We start from the raw sequence: 23413 nt of genomic DNA, 5'->3' as shown, positions 1-23413 counted from the left end.
GCCGGAGGTTCTCCCGTGGCCGGGTGCGGGGCTGCAGGAGGGCCCGGCAGGCGAGGCCCGGCCTGGCGGCGGGGCTGGGCTCGGTCCCCGGTGGAGCCTCTCCCCGCCCGCGGCTTCTACCGCCGCCGTTCCCGAGGCGTCGCGCACCTCGCAGCCTCTCCCGCTGCCCCAGGGCGGCCGCCGGCCTCTCCCAGCCGCTCGTCTTTGTCTGTCCCCGGGCCACGGGCCGCGACCCGTGGCCTGGCCCCACTGAGGGACTTGGAAGGAGCGAGGAGAGGCCGGAGCAGGTCTGCGGCCAGGCACGGTGCTGACACAGGTCACACAGTGGGGCCTGGGCATGGCTGCATCTAGCCATAGGGGTGCAGCCCCACTCCGTGGAAGTGCAGCGTCTGCACTCGGTCGGACACCACCGGGCAGTAGGAAGCAAACAGGACGAGGTTTTGTCGGCCTTCTCAATTGGCCAACCTGCTCTGCTACCCTGCCTGTGCCATGGCTTCCAGTTCTTGCCATGCTGTGCTGCAGCTTCCTCACGCTGCCACATTTTTCTGTTGTCTAAAGCTCCCGTGCATGACTTTGTATCACAACTGCCTCTGTTTCCCCTCTCAGATTTCTTCTTTCCAGCTACAGAATAAAGAGAAGGCTCTGGGGAGACCTTATTGTCGCCTTTCAATATATAATGGGGGCTGATAAGAAAGACTTTTTTAACTGGGGGCCTGTAGTGACAGGAAAAGGGACAATGGTTTTAAATTGAAAGAGGGTAGATTTAGATGGGACATAAGGAAGAAATTTTTTACCATGGGGCTGGTAAGGCACAGGTTTCCCAGAGGGGTTGTGGCAGCCTCATGGTTGGAAGCATTCAAGGTTGGATGGGACTTTCAGCAACCTCATCTAGTGAAAGATGTCTGTGCCCATGGCAGGACTGGGGCAATATTTGAAGGTCCCGGCCAACCCAAATCATTCTATGATTCCCAAATTTCAGCACCTGATAAGTTCCCAAACTGTTCTATAAATGAGGAACAGTGGCTATTTTGATGAAAAACCAAAAAAAAAAAAAAAAAACCAAACTCAGAGTGCATGCGAAAAAAAAATCTGGATTTACGAAAAACATCTAGATTTTTATGAGACACTCATGCAGTTGAGGTGCATCATTTGGAAGTACTGAGTCAACCAAGAGAACAGGACACACTTATTTTTGGCTTGGGATGCAAAGGTTCGCAGAACATGAACCTGATGCTTGTCTATGTTTAAATACTGACATCAATATTCATTAAAAATTGCTTAGGATTGTTAAATAATCAGAGTTAAATGCAGTGGTTTCCACAATTGTTGAAAGAAGAGGAAACAAAATACTTTTTTATGCTTTGCTGCCCTTGAGCAAACTTACCACAACTTTTCCTTCCAGCTTGATATGGCGGGAAGACAGTTCTGTTGTCCCCACTGTACGTGCTGAACTGTTTTATGATTTATTCCCAGTCCCTTTTAAATGGTTCTGTTGAGTAATTGTTCTACAGGCCTCATATCCAAATGTTGCTCCACTGAGATATGTGTTGTTGACCAGGAGAATTAGCCATTGCAAGAGAGACATTTGTGTAAATAAGAAAATGTGTTCACATGAGATGGAAAAACAAGACGAAGGATCAGTGGCATACCTACCCACTGAGTGGGTGGTGTAGTCAGCTGAAGGAGGGGAAAGCCTTTGCTAAAGGCTTTCACAGAGGCTGCAAGGGAGCACAGCTTAAAGTCCTGAAAAAAAGGGTAAAAAAATGGGGAAAAATGCAGTAGCAACTGTGTCCAGCCTGCTCTCCACCAGCTGGAAATGGTGCTTGGGGTGTATGCCTGGAAAATAATCACAGGTAGGGAAAATGGGACCCAGGATCAAATTGTCAGTAAGGCAGCTGCAGGAGTACCGCACTGAGGAAGGTTACGTTAATATTTACATGCCAACGCAAAAGAAGATGCTGATCCTTGAACAGGACAATAATCAACCTCCCAGAGGGTGGAGGTGGGTATGAAAAAGGAAGAGGACCTATAGCTGTTTGGGAATGTGGTTTTTTTCTGTTGCTCAGAAGTACTTCCAGATCTTTGGAGTGGCAGGGCTGAAGGAAATGGAAATGAAGCTAGTTGCTGACTGGGTAAGGAAAAACTGTGAAGACGGCCAGGGGTGCATTGATAAAAGCTTTGAAACATCCTATGCACAGAGGTGAGCATCATCAGAGTAACAGCAATAAAAGGCTGGAGGATGACAGCAGGATGGTTTGTTGTGAATAATCTATAGGAGTTTAATTCATACCAAACTAATTTATAATGAGGATTTTAATCATAGTTTGAATCAAGTGAGCAAATTTGAATTAAGTAAGCGATGTTAATCATATCATATAGGCATACTTCTTAAGGGGTTTCTTTCCTAAAGGAAAGATTGATTCTTATTGTTTGCTGAACATTCAGAAATCTTGAACTAAGAGTAGTCTTTTCATAAAATAATCATTTTTTTTGTTAGTGAGGAGAATACACTGCATATACACACAAGCAGTTGTATAAGTTAACATGCATTTAATTATTTATTTAACCCACATAAATTATCAATGTCATGATTTTGTAAGCTGTTGAATTACACTTGCTATTTATTAAATAATTCCTTTCTTTATTCCAGACTTGACAAGAAGTTTGTTGAATGTAGTGGAAAATAAAAAAACTAGAATTTTCAATTTGTCTTGTGAGTGAAATATGATAAATAGATCTCAGAAATGCTTTATGTTTAAAGCTGAGCTATTTATTAAACAAAGTTTAAGAAACTGAGATTATAATAAATCTCACACCTAATGACTATTCGGATTTGAAGGGGAAATTTCTGGCTTTAATATTGTCTAAGTTTATGGTTGATTTTCTTTAAGATCTTGGCAACAGGTATACTGTGCTTCCATTTATTTTTTTAGTGTAATGTAAGCCAAATTATTTTCATAGGTTACTGGGAATCTGGGCTTTAAAGTGGATGGCTATCTTTTCATGGGTAATTTAAACAGGTTTAACGGGGGGAAAAATTACACTCAGCTTCAAAATATATATTAAGAAATTTATAGTTTAAAAAAAAGAACTACAAAGGAAATATTTGTGAACAACTTGGCGGGCTGCTCGTGTAGCCCCGGGTCGGCTCGGCAGGTTAAGGCCGGGGATCCGCAGCCCTGGCCGTGCAGCAAGCCCCAGGAAAGGCAGCCCGGGGGCCCAGCCCATTGTCCCCCGTCTCTCCCACCTCCCCCGGCCTTTCGGCACCGCGCAGGAGGGGCGGGGTGGGGCGCAGCGCTTCCCCGGGGCCAGTCGCTGTCTTGCCCCCGGCAGGGAGAGGCGGCAGCAGGCCTGGGGAGGGGTAAAGCGCGACCCCACCCGCCGTAGCAGCCGGCCTGGGAGCCCGCGGGAGGGGAGGTAGGGGCCCGGCTGGGAGCGGGCCGGGCTCACCCGGCGGCCCAAAAGCAGGGCTGGGGCGGGCTGAGGTGCTGCTCAGGGGGAAGTTGTTAGCTGGCGGGGGTGTATCGCAGGTTGGGAAGAAGAAGGTGGTGTTGGGGCTGAGGGAGGTGTTAGAGGGAGGTTGAGGGTAGGTGACATTGCTTTTCATCACGCTGGTCTCTTTATTAAGGTCTCCAGCTTGCAAGTCGCCAGCCTTCAGGTGTGTCACCTCTCTGTTTAGGTGGCGTTCAGTAGCATGCGCAGGTTTGCCCCGTCAAGGCAGCCTGTGGGTACTGCTAAAATGCGCTGCACCTGTGTCTGCCCCGTTCCTTCTCCCATCTGTGTGAGGAAAGTTTCACACTCCAGGTCTCCTCATCTCTTCTAGATGGAGCCAGTAATAGAGCCTGTGTTCTCTCTTCTCCAGGAGCCAGAGAAAAGCGATATTGAAGAATGTGCAGGTGAGATGTAAACGGTGGTAGTTAAATCCCAGCAGGAAGCTTGAGGCTCCACCAAGTGATGCTGGAGACATTGAGTTCCTTCTTCTCAGCTGCCTGCTCTGTCCTGGCTTGCTAGGATGTGATACAGCATGCAAGGCTGGGACAGGGTTGTCAGTGGTGTTTTGTGTTTCTTTGTGTGGTGGGATTCTATCAGCTGTTTTAAAATAAGACAGTGCAGTTCATTTGGAGTAAAGGAAAGCCAGGATACTTGTCTTTTTCAGGCTCTTTCAGGGGTGAGGAAGGTCTGAGGGAGTTGTGGAGCTGTATCTGAAATGGTGTGTGACTCCCTGGAACTAGCTCTGAATGGGAATGGAGGGTTGTTCACTTCCCTTTTTACTATTAGAGACCTGCAGTCTTTGCATGGGCCTCTGGGAATAACCAGCTGCTTGGTTATAGAGAGAGGGAGTGACTGCTCCTGTGAGAGAGTCTTCATCCCTCTCTGAGAAAGATAACTCTTGGATGTAATTCCTTGATGTAAAAGTTGAGCTGCCCTTGGTACATGTTTTGGTTTCTTTTTGTCGTTTGTTATTGTTTGGTTGTTTGGTCGGTTTTTTTGGTCACTGGTATTTAGATCTTGGCAGGTGTGGTCATGTAAATAGAAAGCATTTGGTCTCTTCAAGGAAACGTTAGTTAAGAATTTTGTTTCTTGGTGTCTCACAAAAAAAAAAATCTAACTCCTTTGACTTCTCATGCATGAATATACAGTATACCTATAATAATTACAACTGTTCTTGTGCTAATTAGGGAGAAAAACTGATGCAAAAGAAGTTTGGTTTTTTTTTTTTTCACAAATATTAACTAACGCAAACGAAGAACAACCTGAACCTCCCTGTTGATTTTGCCTAATGAAGGTTGAGGTGACTTTGTGTTGAACCATCCCCAGCCAAATACACAGCTTTAAACCAGAGTTTAAATACTAATTCATCAGGCTGGAAGGCTTTTGAGCAAAATCTGCAGGAACAAATAGCTAAAAGTAGATATTTGTGGTGGATAAAACGTTTCAGCATGCTCGTTTTCCTTCCTTCATTTTGGCAGACTTCCTTTGCCATTCCCTCAGGGAAGGAAGATCAAGGAAATGGGGAGGGTCAGGAAGAGAAGAGGTGGGTTTCTTACCTGTCTCTTCTTCCCTGTGCTGCTTTTTCTTTTCCTTATCTTCTTGTCTCAATCTTCATAATTTCCTTTTTGGGAAAGGGGAATCTGGTCCAACTTGATGCTAGGCCTGAGAAATTAGTTTATTTTACAAGGAGCAGCTTATCTGTCTTAGGGAAGGAGGAGTGTCAGATTGCTCTCTTATTCCATCAGGGAACTGCATTTTGAGTGAAAACGAGATAGAGAGAGCCCTCTCGGAACACCTTAAGCAGGATGTACTGCCTCAGCTACCTGAAGCCCACAGCCCAGACTGGGGGGCAGCCAGTCCACAAAGGGAGCAGGAAGCAGCGTGTAATAAACCCCCTCACCGAAAAAGAGCCTCCAAGAAACTCGCCCTTGTTGCCAATGTTCAGAAACTGCACACCGAAGAGAAACCCTACAAGTGTACAGAATGCGGTAAGGGCTTTAAGGGGAGCACCAGGCTCCTGAACCACCTGCAAACCCACACGGGAGAAAAAATGTTTGAGTGTGTAGAATGTGGGAAGAGATTTAGCAGGAAGGCCAACCTGGTGATGCACCAGAGAATCCATACAGGGGAGAGGCCTTACAAGTGCAAGGAATGTGAGAAGGCCTTTAGCCGTTCCTCAAACCTTATCGCCCACCACAAAATCCATGTGAAAAAGAAAGCCTTTTCCTGTACCTCGTGCAGGAAAAGCTTCAGCGGAAGCGCAGCTCTCTTCCAGCATCAGAGAGTCCATATAGATGAGAAGCCCTGTAGGTGTACCGAGTGTGGAGATAGTTTTCGTCTATGCTCAGACTTCATCAAACATCAACAGACTGATTTGAGAGAGAGACCCAGTGAACGCACAGCAGGTAACTGAATTAAAGTCTATTGAGTTTAATTGCAAGCTGTACAGACTCAACAGGGGATGTATCAGATATGGTGGTCTCCATTTGTTTCTAAACACTTCTCCCTCCTCGCTGTGGGTATGAGTTGGGGTTAGTTGGTTGGTTTGTTTTTTCCCTTCCTATATAATATATATTAATCTCTGTCATTTGGAGAAGTGCCTTAAGTTTAAACTTTGCCATGAAGGCTGCATGGGACCTTAGACTCTGCAGAGCTCTCAGATCCCACTAATTCCTGCTTTATAGTTTTGCCTGATGTCTAGCCCTAGATCTTCAGAGGCGCTTAGCCAACAAAACACTAAGCTTAGGGAAGTGGAAGGGATTTAGTTGTGAATCAGGGCCTTGGCATTTTCCAGCAGTTAATTTTTGTTATATGTGAATAAGAAATGAGCAGCTTTTCGCTGTCTGCAGTGGAAAGTGTCTACTGCCATCCCTCTGTAATGCTGTTAGCATAGCACAAGCTGTCAGGCAAGGTGATTGTTTAAAGTAGAGTGTTTTCTGGATTTTTTGTAATATTACATGTTCTTGTAATGACCAGAAACTCTGGGATAAAAACTGCCTTTTTTTTTTCCTGTTGTACCTTTGCATGGGCAGTCCCCTTATACTTGGTCAAAAATATTTTGTATTTAATAATGGGTCTTGCCTAGCTACCCATAGAATTGTACTGCATGTGGGGTCTTGATCATGTAACAGCAGGGCAATTAAAACATGAAGCCATATGAGAAGGTATCTTGTGTGTGAGGTTTTTATTTTTAATTTGTTTTGTTTTTCCTTCTGAGAAAAAATATCTGAGCAGGAAGAGCTTTTCATCTTAGCAATGGAAATAATAACGAAGTTATAACGAAATGGCAAAACTGAATTCCTAAGGTCGGGTTTGAGACCTCTCAGTCCATAGGTAGAAAGGTGGCCTAGTAACTCTGATAATGAGAGCTAAAGATGGGAACTTACACTCCTTTTTTTTTTCCTTAAGGGCTTTTTATAGGGGTTTTTTAGATGTAAGAGTTTATAATTCATTTTAAAAGTGTCCTTTTTACCCTGCAGTTGGCCAATAATTAATATCAGATCATCCTAATACTATACCTGCTTGAAAAGAAAGTGTGCAAACTTATTCTGGAGTAACTATAGCTACTGCATCATTGTAATTGAAGCTCCCTAATAAAATTTCCTTTTGATCAAACACATGCCACACTGGCCTTGCAATGTGTGGATTAGGAATGAAACCTGATTTCTGTATCTGATACAATTGCAAATAAGGGGTTTATGTATTTGCAATTTGAGTGCATTTTTACTAAATCTCAGCTGTCCTATTCCTTAACAGGTCCCTTGCTCCAGCTTTGCTTCCTCACCCCTCCTCTCCCCCTCACCTTCCTTTTGGCCTCAAAAAAAGGGTATGGGGGAAGCAAGAGGAAGGTGTCTTGCTTGTGATGATACCCAAGTCTGTAATGTTTCAAGGTCTCAGTCTTTGTTCTGGCTTTGTTTAGGCCAACATGTGACTTGAAGGAAGTTTTGAGTTTAAAATGTGGGTGAGAGGAATAGTTGTTACTGGTGTAACTGCCTTTTTCTTGTGTGAAAGCATATTTAAATGCTGACCTAGCGAGCAGTGATAAAGTGGACTCTTGACTTTCTCACTCTTCCTTTCAGATGCAAACCATTCTGAAGCTACCTTTCTGCATCATAAAGAAGAGCAAAGGTGTGGTACAGAGAAACATACAATGGATCACTTGAGTCTTGTTCTTGAAGAGTGTAAGTATAAAAAGGGTTCTAAATTGCCATGCAAAGTATTTTTACATAGCAAGCATTAACATTCTCTTATCTTTGTACAGTGAAGAAAATGAGGGAAAATATGGATATGCTGCTTCTGAATCAGCAAAGTCAGCTGCAGGTCCTGCAAGAAATTCAGAAACAACTGAATATACTCCTCCCAGGCAATGATCTCATTAATTCAAATGTCTATAGCTTAGGACTTCTGCTAGGACGGCAGGCAGCTGCAGTGGCGTCTCTTTCTTTTCCTCTTCTTAATCCTAGCAGTCTCCTCCCTGAAAATGCCAGTTGTTTACCCCAGTCATCTGCGCCTGGAATTCTGCCTACCACTCGCCTCCCAGTCTCTCAACATCCTGCAACTTCTACAACTTGATCAGCTTTGTGCTGTGAATGTATCTGATGCAAACAAATGTGACTACTGTTTTGTGCTGTTTTCTCACTCAAACGTGATCTTTCTGTTGTAATGTTGAAATTGTAGTACCTGCAAAGATGCTGACCATAAAAAAAATAATAGCCCAAACCAACAAAATGCCACCATTCAAGTCTACTTTGCTTACCAAGAGTTTATGACAGAAAGCCAAATTGTTTTATAAGATGCTTGTTCTTTTGTTCAAAGGTTAACTCTCTTGAGTATGTTTTTCGATATTGTCATACCCTGTTTGGATTATTACATGTTGTTGACTGTTACGGATTAGTTCATTGGGGGTAGCACTGGGGTAAATAATGATCATTTGGGGAGGAATACTGAGAAGCTCACATGCACCACCTTGCAAAGTCTGCAGGGGGAAAAGTGCAAATGAGCTGACTATGATTTGCCTTTGAAAGGCTGCTGGGGTAAAGAAACTTTGGGGCTTTTGACTATGCCAAACAGTCTTTCTCTTGAACTGACTCTGGGAGTTGTTGGTTTTGTGGGGTTTTTTTTAATGACATCTTGTTGAAAGGATGCACTGTTTGTAATTAATTAAACATGGTTTACATTTTAAGAACTGGAAACACTACTTTTCTTAGCAAGTCATCTTGTTGGTGACAGCACAATGATGTCAGATTCTGGTCCAAAGATAAAACTCTGTGGGATCAGGTGTGACTGTCTTTCTGTGTGTATGAATATAGACTGTGACAATCACCCACTGATTTTTATTTTGTAGCATTTTGTATTAGTCTTAAACTCAGTGGTATATTCATTTAGGCCACATTGAGAGGCTTTAAAGGTCATTCCTTCAATGCAAACTTGTACTGAAATGTTTGGGGTTTGTTTTCCGTCAGTTTAGCTTACCAGAGTCATGGGGCTCTAGACTTAAGAGCTTCAGTAAAAGTTGCTAACATTCTATGTAAACTGTTAATCATTTATTGGATGTTTAATTTCCTTTTACTTAGAAGAAGAATCCTCTCATCAAAGCAATTGTTAAAGTTTGTATTTTAGTAGTTTTTTTTAAGGTGTTCAATATTAAAATGTTGCGTTTTTGTTAGAAATCAGTCTTTGTTGAGCTTCTGTCATTTTTAAAAGATCACCAGTGCTTAAGATTTCGATACTTAAACTGGAGTCCAATTAGTCTAATATATATGCCTTCCCTGGCTCCTTTGGCTTTGCTCCTGTCTTCCCTTTTCCCTGCATCTGGGCACCTCCTTATATTTCTATCTTTGGAGACTGATGAAAAAGGCAACAGCTAAGTCTGCCACTTCTGCAACCGAGACCAGATAGGAGGAATCTCTTATTCAAGGGCTTAGGCAGGATTTTTACCTGTTGGGAGGGAGTTTGTATATGATGTTTCTGTTTGTAGCTGGCAGTTTTAGGAGCATTTTGTAGCAAAACTAAGGTGAGCTACATCCTTTTGTGTTGGTGTTCTCTATGCGTTTGTTGGTTCCCATCTGAACTTGAGGATAAAGTCCTGAAATAGCTCTGAACTGCAAGTGTACTGGGGACTAGAGGAAGTGTTGATACAGAAGAGCACAAGAAACCATAATTCTTCCTAATTTTTTGTTACTTCTCTCCCACGTCAGTGAGAGTGGAAGAAGTCTTTCTTCTCCTATCCTCCCAAACTTGTGATTCTCTAAAGCACCTCTGATCCTAATAAGATGCCCATTCCTAGGTGGGATGGGGCTTGAGGGCTTCTTGCATCTGTTGGGAGGTATCTAGAATGCTGCTTGCCTCTTCCTTGCAGTGCTCTGGCAATGGTGTACAAGGGAGTGTGTGTGTCTGAGTGTGTGTGTCTTACAGCTTGGCTGGAGTACTGGAGAGCTTTGCAGTGTCCAGGAACATGTAAGATGATACCACAGATGCTCTCCTGGTAAACTTCAAGTCTGTGGTCTGTGAAAGGTGTATTTGATGGGTGGATTGTTTGGTGGATAAGGAACTGGTTAGATGGTCACACCCAGAAAGTAATGGTCAACGACACAATGTCTGGGTGGACACCAGTGACAAGTGATATCCCTCAGGGGTCCATACTGCAACCAGTAGTGTTTAATGTCTTCATCAGTGACATAGGCAGTGTGATCAAGTGCACCCTCAGCAAGTTTGTAGTGACACGAAGCTGAGTGATACACTTGACACACCTCAGGGATGGAATGCCATCCAAAGGTACCTGGACAAGCTCAAGAAGTGGGCCAATGCAAACCTCATGAGGTTCAACAAAACCAAGTACGAGGTCCTGCACCTGGGTCCAGGCAATCCCTGGTATCAATACAGGCTGGGGTTGATGAAGGGATTGAGAGCAGCCATGCAGGGAAGGACTTGGGAGTATTGGTGGGTGAAAGATTGAACATGAGCTGGCAATGTGTGCTTGCAGCCAAGAAGGCCAATTGTATTTTGGGCTGCATCAAAAGGAGTGTGGCCAGCAGGTCAAGGGAGGTGATTCTGCCCCTCTACTCTGCTCTGGTGAGACCCCACCTGGAGTCTTGCATCCAGCTCTGGAGCCCTCAGTACAGGAAAGACATGAAGATGTTGGAGAGGGGCCAGGGCAGGGCCACCAAGATGATCAGAGGGCTGGAACAACTCTCTTCTGAGGATAGGCTGAGAGAGTTGGTGTTGTTCAACCTAGAGAAGAGAAGGTTCTGGGGAGACCTTATTGTGGCCTTTCAGTACTAAATAGGGGCCTATAAGAAAGATGGGGTTGGACTTTTTATCAGGGCTTGTTACAATAGGACAGGGGTGTTGGTTTTAAACTGCATGTGGGGAGATTCAGTCTAGACATGAGGAAGAAACTTTTTGCAATGAGGGTGGTGAGACAGTGGGACGGGTTGCCCAGAGAGGTGGTAGATGCCCCACACCTGAAAACATACAAGGCCAGGCTGGACGGGGCTGTGAGCAACCTGACCTAGTTGAAGATGTCCCTGCTCATTGCAAGGGGTTTGGACTGGATGACATTAGAAGGTCCCTTCCAACCCAAACTATTCTATGATTCTATGTTAGGCACTGGAGAGTGTGTAGCAAGTGAAAGGTAATCTGGAGGAGATAAGAGTTTCTCTGACAGCTGTAGAGTCCTAGGATTGGAGATTTAGTATCTTACATCATGTCCATCTGCTTCTCCAAGGCACGCTAACAGCCAGTGTTCATTGCAACATGAAAATCACATTCTTTCTTACTTGGGGCTGTATGCAATCAAAATATTGTTTCACCAGGATGACAACAAAGCATAGGTTGCTCAGAGAGGTTGTGAAGTCTTCGTCCTTTGAGGTTTTCAGGACCTCATGGGCCAAAGCTCTGAGCAATCTTGTCTGAATTCAGTGTTGACCCTGCTTTAACCAGGAGCTTGGACTAGAAACCTTGTCAGGTTCCTTCTGACCTGAGTGATTTTGTAAGTCTGTGAAGCAGCATGGACAGTCCTTACCTTATAGCCATGGTATATCCACTATCATAGTATCTTGAGAACCTCTGCAAAACGGACTTAGAGAAGATATTGTCCAAACTCTAGGAGAAGAGCTGCTGCAGTGATCTATTAAGTTAGTCCTGGCACAGTCGTTACTAGTCCTGGGATCCTAATCCCAGAGGGTCATTGCCCAGACCATGGGCAGGGATGTAATAATTCTGGGGCTATCATTGGAAATGCTGTGGGCTACAGAAACTTCCTGACGGATCCAGCCACCCCAAGGACACCATGCCCCTTTTCTCTTTTTTCTGTGTTAGGGGATAGTGCATTGCTAACCCTAAAGGTGGAATGTGTTTGGAGAACAGGAAGTATGTGAGTAGCAGAACATATGCTGGGGACATGCCTAATCTCAGAGGTAAGACACTCCTAAGGTGTTCTGAAACAAACTTCAGAAGACCTCTGGGATAATGGTCTCTATCTAGATCCTGGTGGCTCATTGTATTTGTGAATAAAGGATTGTAGATGGAGCTTGACCTCTCTTTTTTAGGGTACTTTGCTCTATTTGTCAGGATTAAGTTTGATTTGCAAAGGATGTGACTTGTTTTATGTCAGTCTTGGGTGCTGCTCATTGTTCCAGGTTTTCCAAGTTCCATTCTGTGATGGCTAAATTCCCTGTGTGCTTTGGGGCATCTCGGTACCCCATTCAAGGTTGCAGATACTGCTTTGCAATGAAAGTGGATTATTTTCCTGGGACTACATGGTCTATGATAGAGATGTTAATCAGATTGTTGTGTTGGATACTATTGATCGTCAGTAGACCTTTATGCAGCATCCTATTATGGACCCCTATAGCAGCTCAAATAAATCTCTTTCTAGAAAGGTCTGCTCTTCCTTGAAGGGAAAAAGGAAGCTTACATTAAGTAGTTGAACATGTCTGAAGTTGGTGAAATGATCCCAGTGTATAAATGAATCTAGCCTATAAGTATTGCAGCAGTGAGTGTCACACAAAAGGAAATAAAGTGAATTATTTTGTTGGTTTAGCAGAGTTTGAACTGTGTGGCATGATAACTTTTAAGACCACACGTAGGTGACAGAAGTTAAAAAAAAGATCCTGAAGAGTTTTCTTGTTCATCCCTCAAGTTCACTGAAGAAAACAGTGGGTTTTTTCGTGCAAAATAGTATGCAAGTAATTAAAGAGTCTGTCATAATACTTCAATTGGATAGAAAGCTTTGATATGGCATTTTATTATTTTGAACTATTGAGTTTGGAAAATTAACAATGTTCTTTTATATAAAAATCTTTCAAAACTATCTCTGGAATTAGTCTAGGGAGTCTGTATTAGGTATCCATGGAATTATTTGTAATTTGAATCACATCATTGTCACTAGCTTAAGTAGAACTCTTGTGTTCCAATTTAATAGAAATATTCTGAATTCTATCCCTGCCCTCCACAGTGCTTGCAGCTTTCCCACCTTGTCTGTTGTTTTGAAGAACATACTCTGTATCCCATCATTCAAATAATTAATGAATCTGTCAAATAATTCTGGTCTGAGGTTAAGACATAGTATAATTTCCCAGCTTATAATTGAATTGCAAATAACTATTGTGATTTTCCGACAGGATTTGCATTCCTTTTATAGTATTCTTTCTTCAGCTTATTCATGAGAATAATCATGTGAGATAGTATTTAAAAATTTTAAAAGCATAGACTGTATGCCATCTTTGAGTCCTCTGTTTTAAACAACGCCTCTCACTCTATTGTAAGAGAAAATTTGAGATGACATAATTTGGCTTTGGAAATCTATACTGTCTATTCTTTTTAACTTCTGTGTGACTGCTAAGTCTTGTTTCCGTATTGCTCTCGTATTTAAGTCAGCCTCACTAAAAATAGTTCACAGGTTCTTCCTTTTCCTTTTGCATTTCCCTCAGTCTATATTTTGCAATCTTGTCCATCTTTCCTGAGATCTCTATGACATCTACCAGCATACCTCAGCTTGCTCAAGCCTACAGGTGACATTAAAAAAATCTAACCCAGATACTTTGTAACCTCTACCTGCTCTAACCTGAACTCTTATAATTTTGTTGCTGATATTAATTATGTTAATTATTAATTTATACAGTTCTTTCTAGGAAAGACACAGATGTTGATTTCTTCTGTTGATGCTTTTCCCTGTCTCACTGAACAGAGACTCAGCTCTTCCTGTAGTCTTTGTCTTCCAGTCAGTAATATTATAGAATACTTTCACACTATTTTACTTTCTCATTGCATTACCTTTTGTTGCTTGGCCAGTCTTGCAGTTCCCTTTTTTTTTTTTAACATTTATCTTATGTAATCTGACCTACTTGTCGCCTCCTGTGTAGTTCATGTTCATGATTTCAGACCATTGGGGAAATTTGTGGCTCATCAGATTTATTCTCTTCACCTTTTGTCCTTCCTCTAGTTTCAGATAGTGTTTACTTGCACACTTAATGTCATTTAAGATACTGCTCATCTTCCCACTGCCTGTTCTCCAAGGATTTACTTGCTTTGGGGTCTTACTGTCAGTTCACTGAGACCACAAATATCTAATTTCTGGAAATACACTGTCCATATTTTATTTTTTCTTCCTCTTTCCATTGCTTCAGGCATGTTTCCAAATATCGCCCAGAAGCTCTATAATGGTTTTAGTGTAGGTTTAAGAGAGACAAATATCACAGTCTCGTGGTGAGGGAAATGAAACCAATTTCATATGCCTTGTATAGTGACAAAAAAAAAGTAAAAATCCAGGTAATGTTACAGTACAAAACTTAAAGACAACACACAACTGTCTGACTGTCTGTGTAGCAAATGCAGCATCTAGTAGCCAACTTCTGAGACTCCACATGAAGATATAAAATCTTTCCATCCTCTAGTGGTTTAGTAATCATTATAGAAAGATGGAAATGAAATAATGTGTACTGGATTATTTTCTTTAGATAGGTTTGCATTTTAAATATCTGCTTACAATATTTCTCGTGTTATTATTTCTCTGTATGAAAATACTTGTGTGTGCTACACCAGCTCCATTTTCCCATATCCTTATTTGTATATTCATTATCATACAGCCAAGTATTCAAATGACAGCATTTATAATATATTCCTCAGGCATTTTACACCATATTATATTTAGAGTCACTCTACAGAGCATTTATAACAACATGTATAAAATGTTTTCCTTATATCTCTTTTATATTGATCTTTTAAAAGATAATACACAATCTTTTCAGTGGAAATTTTTCCTCCTCCAGATATTTTTCTCAGTTTATTTTTTATATGACCTGCAAGTACAAATACACTCTCTAAGCAATTTGCTTTTACACATTCATGTTAATTCTTGCATGGATTTAATTCAATCGCACTCAAACACGCATATACTCACAAACACCAAAATATATGTGTGCAAGTGTGGCCTGACCCGAAACACTTGTGTACATAATAGAGGCAAAGGGACAGTGCATATCAAATTCTTACAATCTCTCTTGGGTTCTTTTTGAGCAGAAGTGACTTGCCTTTTGTGCCCAGTGGTAGTGGACGTTGTCTGGGATCTTTTCTCTCATTATTTTGTCTCGCTTCTCATAAGTCATAGGCAAAATTCTTGAATTTCACAGTCTCCTGTTTCTTTATGCAGACCTCTGGTGCATCCAGTCCTGTTCTCTGTTTTCTTGTTACTTTATCTGTTGGCAAATTTGTTCCTCTTCTCTTTGCAATCCATCATTTGCATGAAAGCACACAGATGGCGCTCTTTACCAAAACACTTCAAATGTAAAAGAAGGCATTTTAGGGACCTAATTTGAATGCACACAGTTTTAAAAGGTTTTTTTGTTTGTTTATTTTTGTTTTGTTTTCTTAGCAGCAGCATCATGGCGTTTTACAATGCATATTTATTTCTTTACATGAGATGGTGCCAGAGACTTAAATCTTCTACTAAAGGGAATGGCAGGTTTTGATGTAGTGATGAGATGTACACACTCTTATCTGTTTATCTACAACATATTGGTCTTCTCTGCAAACCTGAATGGTTCCAACAAGTTCTTTCTAGTAGCTGCTTTGTGGACAATACAATATGATGGAGACTAGGGAAGAACATCATCATGCCAAAGCAGGTGGATTTCTTTCTCAGCACCATTAAATGACTGGATGCTGGAGGCAGGAGAATGGGTGTGGGTCTTAAGGCTTGTGGGATTCCTCCTTAAGGCATATGATCTGTTCAGATCTTACAGAGGATGGACAAGATAAACATGTGTTGTTCTTATTTCTCTGGTAAACAAGACACTGAGAAAAGCCATGGTGTCCTGGCAGGTAGGAAGAGTCTCTTTAATGAGGGATTTCTTAGATTATCATAATATTCTAGTTGATTTTCTGGACAGTTAAACTGTGCAGTCTAGGTTCAGCAGCCTGAACTGTGGCCTTCTCAATCAACTTGCTCAGTGTAGGGTCATGTTCACAATCTGGTCCCTTTTTCTTCCAAGGCTTTTCCCTGCCACTTATAAACTAGACTGTCCCCTTTCCACTTCCCTGGGCAAGTTGGGTGTCATTCAGATAAATGGAGCAGAGCAGAGCATGGAGGTGTTCCCACTCCCCTCCATCACCTCCCATTCATCATGATAAGCATTTCTGGAGGAGGATAAGAAGATGCAGGTGTCCTGTCTTTGCTACACAGCAATGGCACAACCCATCTGGGGAATATAGCTACTTATTCAGGACAAGTGTCTGAGAAACATGAGCTGACCAGCATTTACTGTCTGGTAGAGGAAGCCAGTTAACAAGATCATCTTCAAGACAAAAGCTGCTGACATCTCCACACAGAAAACCTAGACCCTTAGCTGAACCACTAGAAGCAGAAAATGACAGCAGTAGCCACACTGTCACGTATGCCAGGGCAACCAGAAAAGATTGTTGTGAAGGTTTTTCGCTCCACGCAAGTTACTGCAATCAGAAATGGGATTTATGTAGGCTCTGTGGCATAGATGCTTGAAGAGGACCAATGGAAATTCATGCATTGCAGTTCCGCTGCTTCCATTCAAGTCTGATGTCTTGGCAGGTCATTACAGAGCTTGAAGTGGGTGATTTTTAGGGAGGCTGAAATTTAGACATGTAACTACCAATCTGACATCCCCGCTCAGCAAATGCCTCAGCTGGAAAATGCCTAAACTCTGTAGGAAACCCATTAGCAGTTACTGAAACGAGTGAATAGGTACTAGCGCAGACTCCTCACTCTGAAGTATCCAAAGCACTGAAGCACCGTGCTTTGAACAATACCTCCATTCTTCCTTGCTTTTCCTGTGAATCCCTGCTGGTGGCATAATGACACCGCCTTTCTTTAGAAGTGAAATCCTATCCCACCCAGTCCCTCGTTGAGATCAGTTGACAGAAGACGATATGAAGTGAGTTAATTCTTGAAATGTCATTACAGCATCTTTCTTCGGGATTAATTCAGTCTTTAAAATAAATAATGACATTGGGTGGTCCTGAGCATTGCTGAACTCCATCAGTTGCTTCTAATGTGCTTTATCAGTCCCTTAGGCGTGGAGTAGAAGCAGCAGAGAAAGAGATGACAGCATGTTCTAAGAACAATTAAAACATTGCAAATTATCTGCCTCGGGGGAGAATCATAAATTATGTACATCCACTCACAAAATTTGCCATAATTCAATTCTGAATAACTCAGCTTTTTATTACTGATTAGAGAATAAGAGACGAACTTTGCCCAGGAGCAGTCATCTTCTGGCAGTGAACTTGTGTCCTTACTGAGGCTTCCACCTGTGGGTAACCAAAGACTCTGTTTTCTTGCACCTTTGCTGATACATGGGCAAGGTTTAATCCCAGCTGGCTGGCCACCCACTGTTGTTTATTACTATCTGAAAAGAATTTCTGTGTTCAGACTGATTTTTTTTTTTCCTGGCTTCTTTACAACATTAAGCTCTTTCTATATTTTTACGCAATATTTTTATTACATTATTTTGACTTTTCTAGACAATAATTAATATTTCTAAGTAATATTGTTTAAAACTTAGTTCTTTGGAATACTTTTGTGTTGCCGTTTTTTCCCCCAACCCCTAGAATTTGTTCCTCAGACATCTATGGTTCTGAATTTGTGTCAGTGAAGGAGTAGAATTGGTGCCCAGGTACGGAATATTTGTCTCCAGTTTTGCTAGGGCCAGGGCTTTAAGGATTGTTCCCTCTTGTTTAGCTGAATGAGAAATTGTGGACCACATGAATAAATAATTTAACTAATTCTCTTTGGAAGGAGGAACAGGTAAATATTCTTTGTGTTGTAACTAAATTAATTTTTGTTCTCTGTGAGAGAAATTATTCTTCTTATACATGAGATAGATTGCATGTAATTTTACCATACTAGGCACGTTAAATAAATTAATGAAAAAATTGTAGTGCAGCTATGTGTATGTGGACACTTAAGGCAGCAAAAGAGTGGAAGGTAATGGTAATGATCTGTTATATAGAAAATTCTGTGTGTAAAAAATGGATCCAAGACATATGACTTTGATGATGTTTTTGAAGTAGTGACTGAACTAAAAGTAGTCTTATAGTTTCCATAAATTTTACCAGAGAAGTGTGGGGTTAGAATGAGAAATTTCTGACAGGGAAATGTGACTTTTTTATTTCATGTGCTGCAGGCTACATTACATTATAGAAAGATTACAGAAAGATCTTGCAGTTTTACTGTATAAAAAACTTGAAAAGGTTTAGGTTGCCAAAATCAGTGTGCTGAAGTGAATGCCACTTTTATCTAGGGATAAATTTGTAATTAATTGTTTCATTTATAGTGACAGGTATGCAGACATTCCTGAAAATACATAACAGCACAGTTGAAAGATGTGATTGTGATAGTGACAAAATGCCTGTAGAACATGAGATTTAATGCCTGGTTCCCCAGGGTGATGCCATTCAGCCAGGGCAAATTTCATGCCCCTAGTCAGGGCTTGCCGGACTACATCACTGTAGCATCCTCCATCGGTACTGAGTGTGTGGTGCCATTCTGTCCTGTGTTTGGAGATTGTCCTAGACCTAGTAGCCTGTAAAACTTTGCAAATTCCATCTTGTAAGAATGACACCTATACATGCACTGCCAGCGTGCTGAAAAAAATATTGTTCAGTCATATTTTGCTAGTGATAGCAATTACTGGATCTTGCAATATTTCTATGTCTCAGAGCCTGGTAAGGAGAATCTGATCCACCTTCCCATGAGAATGCTGTTTCTTCTTCTCTCTGAATTTACCAGACATCTAACACTTTGCTCTGATATTTTAAGTGTAACTGGTGTAAAATAGTGGGGGTAGTGAGTATCTTAACCTTTAACTTATGTTCCTGCCGTGTTTTTTTTTGTATAACTATTTTGGTTCTTTATTTGATCATGGAAGACTGCTGCTGTGCATAGAGTCAGAGGGTTCATGCCCATTTTTGTTGCTGAGATGTAAGTAAAAAATCATATGTGTCTCATTTAGAAAACTTTCCAATGCTTCAGTTCCATATGTGTCATGGAATATAGGACTTCCAAATAAAATGCCAATTTACAAATCCTGACAAACAACTAATCAGCAGAGAATTCTTGCTTTACATACCAAAACATATTTCCTATTTTGTATTGCTCATTGTTGATTTTATACTGCTTTCTAAGGCTAAAGAATATCTTGAATAGAATAAATACTAATAGAAAATAGTTTTAATTTAACGCTTATTAGATCTAGTTAATTCCTTTGCTTTCTTTGATATTCTTTATTTTGAGTCAGCAATCATACAAATGAAGCGTAGGAAATACATTTTAAAAAAAAGTCTTTCTAGAAATATTAGTCTCACCTTAATGACAAAAGTTAAAAATGAAATAGCATTAATGCAGCTATTGCTTTTATTATCCTACAACTGATATCAAAAGTCTTAGCTCACATTCTCTCAACATTCTCCTTCCTTTTGCTACTGCTCACTAAAGCTTTTCAGAATCTTGTTAATGGAAGGATTGCTTGGTCATGAATCGGGAAAATACCATCACTTTCTTAGTTTCATCTTGTTATCTTTCACTTTTTTCCCTAAATAAAACTTAATTTACAGTACTTTGAGAATTCCCTTTCTTACAGTTTGGGGTTTAAACATCAGCTCCTTCCTTCCTGATCTTCAGCATTTTTTCATCCTCTTGCATGCTGATTTACAGACCATCTGATTGCTTTCAGACCTAGCAGGGTCTGTTTTGGGCTGTGACTACTGGCCTTGAGAAGTCATATTTGTCACTTAAAGCTAGTAATGGAATATACCATAGTAACAACAAAAAATAAGTAAGATGTTGCTTATGCTGAAGTTCTTACTAGAATGAATTAAAACAAAACAATGATAAGCTGTACTAAGTTTAGACAAAGCAGCTGGAGTTATTTCTGATTTGGAGTTATATTCTGATGGCTTGCTTTACCTATATGGTATTGTACCTGTTAAATGTTTGACTGATAATTCCATAGGGTGGAATTATCAGGTATGGGGTGTCAAACTCATTTTCACCAGGGGCCTCATCAGCTCTGCGGTTGCTTTCAAAGGGATGAATCTAGTTTTAGGACTGTGTAAATGTAGGAGTAGTTACAATTGGCCCTTTGAATGCAACTGTGAGGCAGATGTGGCCCCCAGGGGAAATGAGCTTGACCCCCCTGCTTTAGCTGGTGGACCTGAACTTCCACTAGCTATTTATTGTTTCATATTTGTTGTAGTATTAGGCTACCAATCTAGAACCAAGCTTGTTGTAGCTTGGATAGTTGTCTTTTACCTTTTCTTTTTTGTCTGGCTTTGCCGTATGCACATGGAGTGAGGTGGCTCAGCATCTTGGGCTAACCCACCATCCTCCCTTGTTGCAAAGGGTATTAAATAGTCCTGAACCAGGCAGTCAATGTATGTCCATCTGTACATCTCCTTATGGTTGTGGTTTGAGACAGGGGTGGTAGGGCTTCCTCAACCTGCCCCTTCTCTCAGGAGAAAAAAGTTGCCCCCCGTCTCCTCAACTACTCCCCATAATGTGCACTACCACTGCTGCAGCTGCTCGTCTCCATCCCCACCAGCAGCTGGATCGTAGACTCAGACAGTTCCACAGTGGAGGAGCCAAAGCTGAATGTTTCATCTCCTGGTTTCAGTGTCGTCCCCATCCCATGGCCATGACTCTTGACACACTCACAGTTCTCCACTGCATCCCACTATATTTCCCCAGAAAGAGACCTAACTTCTCATACTGCTACTTTGCTCACACGTTTTTATCCTCCTCTTCATTCCCTTTGTTAAGTTAAAAATTAGGAAGGCTTCCCTACTTTTTGTATTTATTATTTAGTTTTAAGTAGTAGCAGCTATATTTCAGCCATGCTTTGTTTCTCCTGTTGTACACAGGCAAATACCACCTATCTGACTGCCTTTTGGGAGACTCATCTCGTGTGGAAGGGCAGCTGCTCCGAGACACACCAGAAGTTCACAAAGCAGCGTCTAGTCATGTGAGGGCAGCTTTAAGCTACCCCTGCCCAATGCTGGTGTTACTTTGGGAAGAGGTTGGATGCCTATGGGGTGAGCGGTGGCAGGAGGGCTAAGGAAGAAGGCAAGGTGAGGTGGTGCATGTGTAGCTGGGCTGGCTGGGGAAGGATGTGTCTTCAGTGAAGTAGTGGGGCTGTTTGCACTGACAAGCAGCTTTGCAGTCCACCATCATCTCCTACAGAAGGGAGCAAGAGTTTGTGCTTGATGCATAGTGTTTGCTATCAGTAGCAGCTGAGAACAAGCTTCACCATGAAGGTCGCGAGGGTTAAAGGGGGAGAATAATGGAGAAAAGGAGTGGCGTTGGGAAATTAGAGGGTTTGGCACTGCCTAGGAGTTTAATTGATGATCTAAATGTTGGAGTACAGTGTGTGCTTTTCATCCTTGTAGATGACATCAGGCTGGCAGCAAGAGCTGAAATATCAGAGGATATGATTAGAATTTGAAATGACCTTGATGAATAGGGAAGAACGCCCTGAAGACCTGGAAGATAATTCGATACAGAGATGCTCAGGCTCCGTGCTGAGGTGGAAATAATGAGCTGCACAGCTCCTGGAGGGGAGCTGAGGTAAGGAGGCCTTGCAGTGGCTCACGGGGCAGGAAGAGTATTTGACCATGCTGGAAAGTGGTGGAAAGAAAGAAAAAAACCCTGGAAAGGTGATTACAGTGTTTGGTGGTTCAAGGTAACTTGGACTGAACTGAAGCTAACTGTTGTGCTTAGCTTTTATCTTATTTTTAACATATTGTCACCCCGTTAGCTTTATTATGAAGATAAGTGGGGTGGCAGATAAACTGAACATTAACTAAATCCTTTTGCAAGTGTCGTTGCACCATAGATCAGGTTATATCACAGAACAGTTTCAGCAGAGTTTGTTAATTCTCACTGTATAAAAATCTGCCTGGATTTACAAAACACAAACAAACTTGTCCCTCACAGCAGAGGAGAAACTTTAAGCCTCTGTTGTCTTTTTCCATGGTAATGTAATTAAAAATACAAATCAAAACCTCAAAAAATACAAACTCAGTGCAAGTTTACAAGATATTTTTCAAGACAGCGTACTCGGAATGTGTGTCTCAGATTGCCCAGAAGCAACTTGTTGGACTAGACACAAAGAGATGTAATTTTCTTTGGAGCTGCTGCCTTGCTAGCGAATGTCACCAATTCTCAAAATTGGCTTGTGAGGTTTGTGTAAGGAACTCCCTCTCAGAGGATACAGCCATATCTATGGAAAGTTACTCTTGCAATGTGATGAGTAACTTTGAGTGGTTTTGTACCAGCAGAGAAGTGCAACCCTGGCTCCTTCCCAGATTACAGTTAGGTGATGTGGAGTAGAGTCACAGATGAAGAGGGTTACATATCCTGCACAGCTCTCTGGATGTTCCTCACTTCATCTACTGAGACACACAGCTGGGTTTCTAAGACTCTTAAGAAATCAAAGAAAGTAAGGGTTGGAGGGACAGGCTTCAAGAGTAGAGCAAGGGTTTTGGAGGATGCTGCTGCTTCTTGTCCATCTTTGTGGCACTGAATGATATAGAGGTATCTGGGCCCAAAGGAGAAACACATCTTTTCTAGTTCCCTCTCTTGATCTGGTCATTTTGGATGAAGGAACATGCCCAAGTTCCCTCATAGTTCTTGGAGGAGTTGTTCAGATGTGTCTGAGTCATGACGGACAAAAATACAAATGGTCCTGTGCTCTGACTTGCTTATAAATGCGTTGGCTTTCATCTGAAAGCATTATACTTGGGTTAGTGCTCTGCTAAGCCAAGGCTGGGTTTTACTGCCAATGGGGCTGAGGGCTCTTTTAACATTAGGTGGTATTGCCAGAATGACACAGCAGGGTGGTTTTGTCTCCCACGGGGACTGTGATTCCTTAGTTAATCTGTGCCTGGGAGCAGAGCTGTGCTTAACCTAGCTTCTAGACTCAGGGTGTCTCATGTGAAGCATCAGCGGTGTGACTATGGGGCAGATAAACTGTGTATATGGAGGTGCACTATGGGTGGCTTCCCTAATTAGTTGTTACTTATCTTACAAACCCCAGAACTTTAAAGGTATTGTTTTGTCTTGCCTTGCTCACAAGTGTCACAGCTAATAAAAGGTTGCTTGTCCAGCTGGGTTTATAAACTGGCACATGAAGTCAATCTGTTTTACTTTAGTTCAATAATAAATTGATCTGTAAGTCATAAGTAATATAGTTGTGTATAACTGATTTCTTTCACTAGAACAAGGTGAAAAAATAGTTTATTTCTCTCTTCTACTTTCTAACTTATCTTGTTTGGCCCTGCTTTAGTGTAATTGCTCTTCTGATCTGCAGAGTATCAGCTTCCTGCCTTACTGCTGCTTCAGACTCAATTGGCTTTTCAAGTTTACCTTATTAGTCTGTTCACTGCTGAATTT

General features: G+C 41.7%; 1 protein-coding gene across 4 annotated transcripts; it reads left to right on the top strand.

Moving 5' to 3' along the window:
• The first annotated feature begins 19 nt into the window (after positions 1–19).
• Positions 20–23120, top strand: LOC110364716 (zinc finger protein 436). 4 transcript variants are annotated; one of them, XM_065034280.1, is made up of 5 exons: positions 20–3896; positions 5238–5480; positions 7572–7673; positions 20884–21090; positions 21409–23120. In XM_065034280.1, exons 1-4 carry the CDS (start codon positions 3824–3826, stop codon positions 21075–21077), a joined length of 612 nt encoding a protein of 203 aa, XP_064890352.1. In that variant the 5' UTR covers positions 20–3823; the 3' UTR covers positions 21078–21090; positions 21409–23120. The 4 variants fall into 4 exon arrangements, with proteins under 4 accessions (XP_064890352.1, XP_064890337.1, XP_064890329.1 ...); XM_065034265.1 differs by having other exon boundaries at positions 5238–5897; XM_065034257.1 differs by lacking the exons at positions 20884–21090; positions 21409–23120 and adding an exon at positions 7754–9161 and having other exon boundaries at positions 20–3417; positions 3824–3896; positions 5238–5897.
• Positions 23121–23413: the final 293 nt, after the last annotated feature.

The sequence above is a fragment of the Columba livia genome, chromosome 1, assembly GCF_036013475.1.
Source record: "Columba livia isolate bColLiv1 breed racing homer chromosome 1, bColLiv1.pat.W.v2, whole genome shotgun sequence".
Taxonomy (NCBI): domain Eukaryota; kingdom Metazoa; phylum Chordata; class Aves; order Columbiformes; family Columbidae; genus Columba; species Columba livia.
The sequence above is the reverse complement of the archived record's forward strand: the minus strand, read 5'-3'. Positions and strand labels throughout refer to the sequence as shown.

What these genes read in the sequence shown, in the direction of transcription:
- LOC110364716 (XM_065034257.1), top strand. Translation starts at nt 3,824, where the DNA reads ATGGAGCCAGTAATAGAGCCTGTGTTCTCTCTTCTCCAGGAGCCAGAG. An exon ending in ACCCAGTGAACGCACAGCAG is followed by an intron (nt 5,898 to 7,571) that starts GTAACTGAATTA and finishes TCTTCCTTTCAG; the next exon opens with ATGCAAACCATTCTGAAGCT. An exon ending in GAGTCTTGTTCTTGAAGAGT is followed by an intron (nt 7,674 to 7,753) that starts GTAAGTATAAAA and finishes ATCTTTGTACAG; the next exon opens with TGAAGAAAATGAGGGAAAAT.